General features: G+C 40.2%; 1 protein-coding gene across 5 annotated transcripts in view; it reads right to left on the bottom strand.

Moving 5' to 3' along the window:
- The window catches only part of Syt16 (synaptotagmin 16), a 284,749-nt gene that overhangs the window by 146,310 nt on the left and 125,987 nt on the right, over positions 1–12,452 (bottom strand). For 2 of the 5 annotated variants that reach the window (XM_021179479.3, XM_029484288.2), the window contains exon 2: positions 7,179–7,358. In XM_021179479.3, coding sequence (XP_021035138.1) covers positions 7,179–7,358 — 180 coding nt within the window. Of the gene's footprint in view, positions 1–7,178; positions 7,359–12,452 lie in introns of those variants that run through there. The other 3 variants (XM_085830462.1, XM_085830463.1, XM_029484285.2) reach the window with 2 other exon arrangements.

Below are 12,452 nucleotides of genomic sequence, written 5' to 3'. Positions count from 1 at the left end.
GAATATATATTGGTCACATCACTATAGAGATACATCTTGTCTGCTTTGCTTTCTTATTTTGTTGTTTAGTTTTTTGAGATAAAGAATCTGGCAGTTAATCCCAGGCTGACCTCAAACTCCCAATTTTCCTGCCTCATTCTCAGAAGTGCTAGAATTACAGGTATTCTCTACTATGCCCAGGAATGTATCTATGTATTTGTATTCTCATGAATGTCTCATATTTTGATTCAAATCTGCAAAATTTTTCATTGCCTTTTCTTATTTTGGCATAAAAGAAAAACAGTGGCTGTTAAAGTAATCATTTTAACACTATTTAAATATATAGCTGAGATAGCCACACACTTCTTTTTTAGACAAGTTCACTGAAAAATTTAAGTCTCAAAATGAGGAAGAGATAGATAGATAGATAGATAGATAGATAGATAGATAGATAGATAGACAGACAGATAGATAGATAGACAGACACTGTGTGTGGGGGGTGTGTATGTGTGTGTGTGTGTGTGTGTGTGTGTGTTATTGTGGTAGTTTTAATGAAAATGGCCCCATAGCTCGTAGTAGCTCATAGGGACTGGAACTATTGGGAAATGTGGCCTTGTTGGAGTAGGTGTGGTATTATTTGAGTATATGACTGTAGGGTAGGCTTTAAGGTCTCAGATGCTTAAGACAGACCAGTGTGTCTTATTCTCTAATTGCTTCCTGTGGATCCAGATGTAAATCTCTCAGCTCCTTCTCCAGCATCATGTCTCCCTGCGCATTGTCATGCTTCCTGTGAGCCACAACCAATTAAATGTTTTCTTTTACATGAGTTGTCTTGGTCACAGTATCTCTTCACAGCAATAAAACCTTAAGACAGAAGTTGGTACCAGGAGTGGGGTATTGCTGTATTAGGTCTAGCATTGTTTTCCTTATAGAGGAATGTAAATTTTGGGACTTTGGATCAGAAAAGCAGTTAAATTCTTTAAGTGGTGCATAACAGAGCATTTGAGCAGGAACATGAAAGACAGTGGTGCTGTGGGGGGTGATTTGACCTCTGGGGGCCTGGCTAAAATGGCTTTAGAATAAAATGTTAATACATGACTTAGAGGCTGTTCTTGTGATAGTCTGGAAAAGAATGTGGCTGCTTTTACCCTTGTCCAAAAAATATTTGCTTGGGGCTAACTTGAAGAGTTTTGGATTAATTGTGTTTGCAGAGGAGATTTCAAAACAGCCTCGTATAGACTATGTCTTGTGGGTTATTAGTGGCTGTGCAGATCTATAATGAAAAGAAGTAGACTAAACAAGGAAAGTTACAAAATGTACAATTTGAGGAGAAAAGGAGCACGAGGAAGTAGGATGGAACTAAATCCTGACTTTAAGGAGATAAACAGATTTTTAAAAATCCTGGTATTAAATGGAATAAAGGGAATGATGACTTCAGAACAAGACCCCACCCAGCTAAGCTTCTAAGCTTGTGAAAGGGAATTAAAAAGATTAGAGTCAGATGTGTTGGTGCACACCTTTACTCCTAGCACTTTGCAGGCAGAGGCAGGGAGATCTCTGAGTTTGAGGCCAGCCTGGTCTACAGATCAAGTTTCAGGGCAGTCAAGTTTGGACAATGAAGGAATCCATCAAAAACAGAAAGCTAATGAAGGTGTAACTAAATGAGGGAGCTGTTTCCCAGTCCCAGGAAATAGCAGAACTTGGCAACTTCCAGCACATGGTTCTGGTGTTAGACACGGGAATATAAGAAAGAGGTATAGAATTTCCTTCTACAACTAAAGAAAGTTGCTGAGGCCAGGCATGTGTCAGGGGAGTCCCTTCCTGTAGGCCTAAAGAGGCCATTGTGTAAAGATGAAGTCTGAGAGATGCCAGAGTTGTGGACTACTTTGTGGAAGAAACTGCCAACCAGGAGTAGAACCAGTCCAAAAGAAAGAAGTGTGCTGCAGTCGACAAAGCTGAAAGGAGTTGGAGAAGTGAAGAAAGCTTTGACATCAGACACGGAGATCCAGAGTTTGGGGTTTGTCCAACCAGTTTTCAGTCTTACTTTGATACAGTGTTTTCTCATTATGCTCCCTTGGCTCCGTTGTGTAATGGTCCTGTATAACCTGTGCCAATGTATGTTGGACATATGTGATCTGCTATTTTCATTTTGACTGTACAGGGGATTATAGTTAAGAGATTGCATGAGTATCAGAAGAACCTTTGAACTTTGGACTTGTAAACAGTTGAGACTATTTTATATAGTAGAGACTATTATAGCCCACCAGGACTTCTGAAGTTGCACTAAATGCATTTTGCAACTATGATATAGCTACAACCCTATGGGGGCCAGGAGGTAGAATGTGGTAGTTTGAATGAAAATGGTCCCATAGACTCATAGGGACTGGCACTATTGAGAGATGTAGCCTTATTGGAGTAGGTGTGGTGTTGTTAGAGGAAGTGTGTCGTTGGGTGGGGGGGTAGGCTTTGAGGTCTCTGATGCTCAAGCCAGGCACAGTGTGGTATTCTCTTCCTGATTCCTGCCAATCTAGACGTAAAGCTCTCAGCTCCTTCTCCAGCAGCATGTCTGCCTGCTTCCCATCATGACAATAATGAACTAAACCTCTGAACTGTCAGCAAGCCCCAATTAAATGTCTTCCTTTATAAGAATTGCTTTGGTCATGGTGTCTCTTTGCAGCAATAGAATAATATGCTAAGACAACTATAATATGCTAATCTTGAATCCTCACAAATACTCATTACTTAAATTTATAAACCCAGTTTTTATGCATTACTTGCAGGTAAGGAACATACTTTTCTCACTGTCCAAGATAAGACAGAAGCAGTATGGCTGAAGGTCCCTACAGGCACTGGTAGGCAGAAGCACACACAGTAGGGAATGTTCATCTTCAGTCCTTTATCGGGGTACCCCACCTCACCCCAGCATCTTTAAAACATCTGGAATTCTTTTAAGCTACACATCCCTTCCCCTGCTGCTGCCCTTCCCTGTTCTTAACTAGTTTGCAGTAGACTTTGTGATATAGCTTTTGTAAAAAGCTTTTGAGGATTAGAATCCAGCACAGCTCAACTTGACCTTGAGTTGCAATCTCTGATGCCTAACCATAGTCTATATAACAACTATCTAATAGGTATTGTTCTATCTCTTTGTAAAACCTTCCTAACCCTGCCTGAGTAGTGTGGGGAACAATTACTAGAGAATAGTAAAAAGAAAATCATATGTTCCATTCATAATCAACTCTCCTAATTTCACTGTTTGAAAACCTACAGTAGGTTGAATGGTTGACCACCAAAAGTTATGCTACATTCATATCTCTAGAACCTGGGCATGTTACTTTAGTTGAAAAAAAATTATGGGGCAGATCTGCTGATGTAATTAATTACCTGAGATGAGATAAGCTTCCTGGGTTATCATAGTGAGGACTAAATACAATGACAAGTGACAAAATAAAGACAGAAATATAGAAGGAGAGGTGGTGTGAAGAGGGAAGCAGAAACTAGAGTATTCAAACACAAGCTAATGGATGCCAAGGTCAATCCACCAGGCAAGAAGAGGAACAAGAAGCTAACTTCTCCCTGGAGCCTCCAGAATGGGAGTGACTCTGTGAGCATCCTAACTTCCAGACACGATCAGATCTGGAACTGTACCAGAGCGAATTTCAACAAAGACACCAAGTATACAGCAATCTGCAATAGCAGCTGCATGAAAGGAAACCCACCTGCCCAAATTCTACTGCACCCATCTTCACTGTAAAAGTGTGATAGGGTGAGTTGAATTGAGAAGATGAAGAGAGTATAAAAACAGAAATTAAAGTCCTGCCTCTGGGGTTAGGCAAGCTTAAGTCTGAGTTCTGCCAATCAATAGCTTAGAATAAACATCCATCTTGGTAAGTCACAGCTTCCTCACCCATAAAATAGATGATAATAGGACTTACTCGTTGAACTACTTCAAAGGAAATATGTATTTGAACATAGTGTAATCCAAATGTATAGATTCAATTTTAAAAAAAAAGAGTAGTAGCCATGATAGCCCAAGTAGAAGGAATTGCTGGGATAAGTAGGGGATCTCTGCTAGACCAGGAAATGAGCTCAAAGATGCAGATAAGGATCAAGACTTACGTGTAGACTGGGAAGGGATTTATTTTCAATAAATTTTCTAACTCACAATTGAAGAAAACTGTCTTTGCTCTATGTGATAGCTCCCCTGCCTCCCCCCAAAATTCACTACGAATGATCAACACAGCCCCTTAAATAAAGAAAGCAAATAGCATTCATGGAATACCGAGGAGGTCCGTGATAGCAGCAAGGGCTAAATAAATGTCAGCTGCCAGCTATCGCTGCTACTACCTGTGTTTCTACGAAGCCACTGATCCACCTAATCTTCCCCTTTCTAATTCCAGACACAGTGATAGGTATGTTCTAGCTATGGAAAAATACATAACCTAAAAGAAGACATATGGTATTTCCCAGGCAAATTATTTTACACAGTAGATGCAAAAAACAAATCAGTGCTTCTTCATCTCTCACATCACCGGATGAGCTGAGAGACTTCTTCCCTATTTCAAACTCTTTCCTCATATCATTAGATTAGAACAGTTATTTAGTTGTGGATGTTAAAGCCATCTTTTTATTCCTCAATATTTTTGGGGGGGTTTGTTTCATACAGCATAGTCTAAGAGCAGGACAGCCTAGTTGATGTTTAATCTTTCTTATTAGGTCTCTTCCATTCACAGAGCTCCAGAAGTTGCTATGGTAACCCTATGAGCCGAATAGGATCACAGAATGAGAGCTGGGAGAAACTAGTCCAGACTTATCAATTTGCAAATGAGGACTTAAGGCCCAGAGAGGTGAAGTGGGTTTCCCAAAATACTGTGGCCAATTAGCAGCAAAGTAAGCTCCAAGTGTCTGCCCCATGCTTCCTTCCACCACATGAGGCTGCCTTCCTTTCTTAACATTTGTCAAAATATGTTAGGAACATCCCAACTTCACTGAGAAATCAGTGCACTGAGGATGACAATTAGCGAAAATATCAAAGGTTAGGTAAAATGTGGAATAGAGGCATGTTTCCATGGCTTCTGATCCATGATAATGAATCTTTCAGGGAGAGATGTCAAAAAAGGGTGGTTGCTTCTTCAGGGTTGTCATCTGAAAAATCAGCTCTTTTTAAAGCTCCCTCCTGGTGATCCTGCCCTAGTCTGAGGCAAGTGCTTTCCAGTGCTTTTGTGCTTTCTTGTTTCATGATCTCAAAACCTCAACTTATCTGCAAGTATAATTTAGAATCATCCCTAGAACACTCCAAGAAACAAAAACAACTATGAAAAAACCCATGATCCAAGACAAATAAAGGGGGGAGGGGTGTTTTAAACAGCTCCAGCCTGAGTCTTTATTATTTGCAAAGGAAAACACCCCATCAGCTTCAGTCTTCCAGTTTAAGTAAAGAATGGGATGTGTTGGCATATATCGTCTTATCAGAAGACTTGCTTCTTTGCTCAATGGCCATAGTCCATGAGGACCATCAGCATAGACGCCACACCAGCACTTTTATAAAATACATCTTGTATTCTAAGACAAATCTGCCAGCATCCAATAATCCCAACATGCAGATAAAGAGACTGAAGGTCAGAATGATTCGCTGAACTCACCAAGGTCATCTCGGAGTGACAGTGAACTCTGATCATTCTGAATCCCGTCTCATTACTAGTCTATGACCAAGCAACATCGGCTCTTCTCCCTCAACCCAGACCCAGCTGGGACAGTAGTGGCTAAAGGAGTCACAAGTCCTCAATTTTATATGACAAGCTTCATTAACTATCCTGTTCTGCTTTCTAAAGATGAGTCAGATGCCTCGAGTGGAGTTCAAAAGAGCAAGACAATTGCAGAAGTGCCAGTCAGCTGGCGACTACAGCATCCTTCCCCTTGATTAACTCTGCAGTGACTCAAACATGTTTATGTGCACTTTGATACTCTGTCCCTCCAAAGGTGAAGCCTAATTCCCAGTCATCTGGACATAGACTAGAATCAGTGAAAAACAGAAGCAGACAGCAGTGGCAATGTATGACTTTGTAGATGAGGTTGCAAAAGGGAAATGTGGCTGCTCTTGACTCTCAGTGAGTCTTGAGCTCAGAAACCAGTTGCTCTGTCTTGAAAATTCAAGGAGCCCTGGAGGTATCCACAAAGACTGGAACTGAGCCTCCGGCCACTCTGGAAGTATCATTGCCCACTGACTTATCTGCAACCTCCCAAGAGACCCTGATCTGGAACACCCAGCTAGGCCACTCCTGTGTTTCCAAACTACAAAAATATGTAGTTTGAGATAAATGTATATGCAATCAAGTTTTGAGTGATCTGTCATGAAACAATAGATAACTGGCACACTTACATTTCTAAAGTATGACTCTACCATCAAAAAAAGCTGAACTATCTGTGGTTAAAAAGGCTGTTCTATCAATGAACCAAATGTTCTGTTTGGTCCATGGCTTGCTTGTAACTGAAAGGTGTGCTCACAGCTTTGGACCTACCAAAAAAGCATACAAAGTTGCTCCTTAACACATACCCTGAGGGGCACTCTCAGATCTGGCTACTAAGAGCAAGAGAACTGCTCTTCCCTGTCTAACCTCCCTAGATGACAACCTGGACCCTGTGTTGACAACCTGTGACAGTGTCCTTCATCACTAAATTTTATACTTAGAAAACTGAAAAAGTATATGCTTCAAGAGCAAGTAGTCACTTCTTCCTGTGACTTCCCCTTCATCAACTAGAGTTAGATAGAGAAGCTGAGACTTTCTTTCTGGAAAAGAGAGTGCTGTGTTCCAGGGTGGGAATGGTCCTTGAACACTGACCACCTCAAAAACAGCTAAACCATTAACAAGTCAGCATTGTTTCAATGTCAGGAAGGCAAAAACACTTCCAGATTCTTGTCAATCAACATACACATTGCCTCCTTCGATTACTAAATGAGGGGAGGGAGAAGACAAACTGAGGATTTAAAGAGCAGAGGGTATGGAGAATGGAGGTAAGTCTAAGGACAACAGGAAGAGCTAATGTATCCTTTAGTGGTGCCATTTATCTTGTCTACGATAACTATTACTGGCCAGCTCAACTGTGAATTCTTATGGGGCCACCTTGGGAAAAGTGCCACTTTTTAGCCCATTCAAATAGCAGTAGGTTGCGGGGCTCAGGAAAACATAAAGCATGGTGCTTACCAGCTCCTGTGGGGCCCCCAGTCTTGTCTCTCGAGTGCTTTCTCTTCCCTCGTTGCTCCGGGTGTGGATGCCCTCTTAGGTTTTCAGAGCACAGCTTCTTGTTGATGAAGAGGACAAGGACAGCCAGAAGGACAACAAAGACCCCAATGGCAGACAGGAAGCCAATGGCTTCAGGAGTGACTAGGAAGAAAACACAAGAGGGGAAAAAAAAGTCATCACTATTATAGGGACCCAACTTTTGGTTCTCACAACTAAATAGATTCAGTATTTAAACTCCTTCGAACAATGAAAGCTCTGTTGCCTCTTTCTTGGTAACATCCCAAAACTGTACTAAGGGGAAAGGAAGGGGCTGTGACTGGGTCCACCTCACTAGGCAGGTTTCTCCCACCACAGACCTCATGGTTTTACATGTGGGGTTTCCTCTACATGACATTCAACTCTTCTTGCTCCTATTGTGAGCCTGGTATTTGTTACCGCAAACATAAAGACAGATTCTTCAAATGGGTTGAGACACTAACAGTTGGCCGGTCCTATAAACCCACGCTGCTATAAAATATAACTGCCTGGAGCATGCAAGACAAGCAACCTGGGAAAGATTTTTCAGGATATACCAATCTATGTTGACAAATGAAAGAAAAGTCATTTCCTGGGCATGTTTTTACAGGCCCAAATATGCAATAGGATGGTTGCAGTACTCTACATATTCTTAAGAGTCCTTGATACTTAGTTCTTTAATTTTTCTATAAGCACTTAAAACAGAAACACCAGATTCAGCTCGGGGAAGAGTCCTGTGACAGTTAAGCGAAGATAGCATTCCATAAAGAAGTCTAGAAATTAATATACAAAGGAGTCAATCACATAACAAATGTCAATAAAAGTGAACCATGAGAGAAAAGTATACGTGAAACTTGAGGAAATAAGAGAAATTATAATGGCCAATCATGGTTGTCAATCTTACTATATCTGGAATCAACTAAAACCTGTTAAGAATTCACAGTTGAGCTGGGCCTGTAGGCATTTTCTTGAATGGATCATGTGGTGGTTTGAACAGGTTTGGCTCCCCTAGACTCGTATGTTTGAATGGGTGGCTCACAGGGAATGGCTCTATTAGGAGGTATGGCCCTGTTCAAATAGGTGTGGCCTTGTTGGAGGAAGTTTGTCACTGTGAGGGCAGGCTTTGAAGTCTCCTATGCCTAAGCTCCACCCAGTATGGAATCACAGTCCCCCCCTGGCTCCCTGCAGAAGACAGTCTCCTTCTGGCTGCCTTCAGAACAAGACATAGAACTCTTAGCTCCTTCTCCAGCACTATTTCAACCTGTAGGCTGCCATGATTTCTGTCATGATGATAATGGACTGAGCCTATGACACTGTAAACTAGCCCCAATTAAATAATTGCTTCTGTAAATTTGCCTTGGGCAGGCTTATGCACTTTAACCAACTTTTACAGTTCTTCTTTGTCGAACTATTTTATTTTAAAATAAATAGCATTCTATTTTAAAGATGGTCTCTTCTACCTGATATGTATGTGTATGTGTATATATATATATATATATATATATATATTCCTTTGGAATCACTAACATTTCATCATATCTATATGAATTTATATATTTTTGTTCTTATTGTCTTTTCTAGCTTGTATTTTCTTTAAATTCTGTTTAATAGGGTGAATAATTTGTAAAAGGCATATATAACTGATTCACATTGAATCGGCTTTTGGTAGATTGTTCACAAATATATATCATTCATTTGCCCCTTACTATCAATTTGTATACTGGCTTGAGACACACACACACACAGGCACACAGGGGTGGGGTCATTCCTGTCACTCACTACCTTCTGGCTTCTTGTCTCAACATGATGGGCTGCAGGTATGTGCCACTATGACTGGATTTCCTTCTTTTGACTTTGATTGGGCTGATCTTGTGATTTTATTTCTAATGACTTGGCCATATATTTAATTTCTTTATTTTTAACTTTGTTTGCTAGAAGATCCATTTAAAACTCCACAATTTCCTTTCTATTCACTTCCTACAGTTTTGATTTACAATGCATCTATTTTGTTACTTTCTGAATAAATTTCAGTTCAATCTTGAAAAAAATATAATTGCCTTGGTCATGGTGTCTCTTCACACCAATAAAGCCCTAACTAAGACAGAAGTTAGTACCAGGGACTGGGGTATTGTGATGATAGGCCTGACAAGGCTTTTGTTTGGAGGAATGTGAATTTGGGGACTTTGGAAAGCAGTGGAAGGCTTTAAGTAGGGCTTAATAGGCCGTACTAGTAGAAGCATAGAAGATAGTGGTGCTGGGGGTGATTTGAACTGTGGTAGCTTGGCTCAAGAGACTTCAGAAGAGAATAATTTTAGTTATTGTATTTTGCCTATTCTTGTTATATTTTGGTGATCTCTGAGGGTAAGTCTAATGTAAATAGATTTCAATTAATTGCATTGACAAAAGAAGTCTTTAAAAAATTCCAGCATAGACTCTGTTCTGGGGTTCACTTTTAAGATCATTTTGATCAAGCAGGGCAAACTTAGAAAGGAAAAACACAAAATGCATGGTTCAAGTAATAAAGGGGCCCAGAAACTAAAATGGAGCTGAATACTATGTTCAAGAAGATAAATAGACTAAAGGTATGGTGACTTTGGGGCAAGATCCTATCCAGCGAAGGAACATAGTGTGGCTATTCTTTGGGAGGTCTGGTAGGGGAGCTGGCAAAAAGATTGGAGAGGCAGAGGCCTAATGCCAGCTGTGACACGCCATCCCCTGCGAATACCCAAAAATACCAAAATGAGCCGCACTCTGCCCTGGTTCTGGGTTTCAGATCGCCCAGACTACGGACTACAGGTGACCATGGACTACTGGTACCATGAATCCCTAGGAACTTCCGTTCTTTCGCCCCACCCCTGCCGCAAGCCGTGCCGCACAGCGACTTTCAGTCCCGGGCTGATCACTTCAGGTTTCTCCGTACGGTGGCGCACCTGTCACAAAATACACAGAGTTATCCCCTAGGATTTACCTTGGCCAACTGAAAACCTTTAGTGGTGCACAGTGACACCAGCCCACGTTTTTGGGGTGCTGAGTGCAAAAGCTCCTGGTTTTCCTACTGACATTCCTGCAGCGAAGGTACGAGCCGGAGTCTTCTATTTCCTGTGGAACTTTGAGGTTGTTTTGTGTTGTCAGTTTCACATTTCATTTGAGAGAAAGGAGGGGTTTTTTGGTTTTTTGTTTTTTGTTTTTAATTTACATTCATTAACCACTTGAAATCGGGTGTATACATGATGACAGAGGGGCTATCTTGTTGATTTTCTCAAAGAACCAGCTCCTGATTTGTTGATTCTTTATAAAGTTCTTTTTGTTTCCACTTGGTTGATTTCAGCCCTGAGTTTGATTATTTCTTGCTGTCTACTCCTCTTGGGTGTATTTGCTTCTTTGTGTTCTACATCTTTCTGGTGTGCTTTCTAGCTGCTAGTGTATGCTCTCTCTCCAGTTTCTTTGTGGCACTAAGAGCTCTCAGCACTGTTTTCATTGTATCCATAAGTTTGGGTATGTTGTACCTTCATTTTCATTAAATTCTAAAAAGTCTTTAATTTCTTTCTTTATTTCTTCTTTGACCAAGTTATCATTGAGTAGAGTGTTGTTCATCTCCCATGTGTATGTGGGCTTTCTGTTGTTTTTGTTGCTGTTGAAGACCTGCCTTAGTCCGTGGTGATCTGATAGGATGCATGGGATTATTTCAATCTTTTTTTATCTGTTGAAGCCTGTTTTGTGACCGATTATATGGTCAATTTTGGAGATGGTACCATGAGATGCTGAGAAGAAGGTATATTCTTTTGTTTTAGGATAAAATGTTCTATAGATATCTGTTAAATCCATTTGGTTCGTAACTTCTGTTAGTTTCACTGTGTCTTTGTTTAGTTTCTGTTTCCATGATCTGTCCATTGCTGAGAGTGGGGTGTTGAAGTCTCCCACTATTATTGTGTGAGATGCAATGTGTGCTTTGAGCTTTAGTAAAGTTTCTTTTATGAATGTGGCTGCCTTTACATTTGTAACATAGATGTTCAGAATTGCGAGTTCACCTTGGTAGGTTTTTCCTTTAACAAGTATGCTGTGTCCTTATCTTTTTTGATAACTTTTGGTTGAAAGTTGATTTTATTTGATATGAAAATGGCTACTCCAGCTTGTTTCTTGGGACCATTTGCTTGGAAATTTTTTTCCAGCCTTTTACTCTGAGGTAGTTTCTTCCTTTTTCACTGAGGTGCATTTCCTGTATTCAGCAAAATGCTAGGTCCTGATTACATATCCAGTCTGTTAGTCTATGTGTTTGGATTGGGGAATTGAGTCCATTGATGCTAAGAGATATTAAGGAAAAGTATTTGATGCTTCCTGCTATTTTTTGTTGTTGTTTTTAGAGGTGGAATTATGTCTGTGTGGCTATCTTCTTTTGAGTTTATTGAAAGATTACTTTCTTGCTTTTTCTAGGGTGTAGTTTCCCTCCTTGTGTTGGAGTTTCCCATCTGTTATCCTTTGTAGGGCTGTATTCATGGAAAGATATTGTATAAATTTGGTTTTGTCATGGAAAATCTTGGTTTCTCCATCTATGGTAATTGAGAGTTTTGCTGGGTATAGTAGCCTGAGCTGGCATTTGTGTTCTGTTAGGATCTGTATGACATCTGCCCAGATCTTCGGGCTTTTAGAGTCTCTGGTGAGAAGTCTGGTATAATTCTGAAAGGTCTGCCTTTATATGTTACTTGAACTTTTCCCTTACTGCTTTTAATATTCTTTCTTTGTTTAGTGCATTTGGTGTTTTGATTATTATGTTTCAGGAGTTTCTTTTCTTGTCCAGTCTATTTGGAGTTCTATAGGCTTTTTGTATGTTCATGGGTATCTCTTTCTTTACGTTAGGGAAGTTTTCTTCTTTAATATTTTTGCAGATATTCACTGGCCCTTTAAGTTGGGAATCTTTGCTCTCTTCTATACCTATAATCCTAAGGTTTAGTCATCTCATTGTCTCTTGGATTTCCTGGACGATTTGAATTAGGAACATTTTGCATTTTGCATTTTCTTTGACTGTTGTGTCAATGTTTTCTATGGTATCTTCTGTACCTAAGATTCTCTCTTTGATCTCTTGTATTCTGTTTGGTGAAGCTTGCATCTATGACTTCTGATCTCTTTCCTAGGTTTTTTATCTTCAGGGTTGTCTCCCTTTGTGATTTATTTATTGTTTCTATTTCCATTTTTAGATACTGGATGATTTTGTTCAATTCCTTC

This window comes from Mus caroli, unplaced genomic scaffold (genome assembly GCF_978045245.1).
Source record: "Mus caroli unplaced genomic scaffold, Mus_caroli_1 scaffold_14, whole genome shotgun sequence".
Lineage (NCBI taxonomy): Eukaryota > Metazoa > Chordata > Mammalia > Rodentia > Muridae > Mus > Mus caroli.
This window is presented reverse-complemented; position numbering and strand designations above follow the sequence as displayed.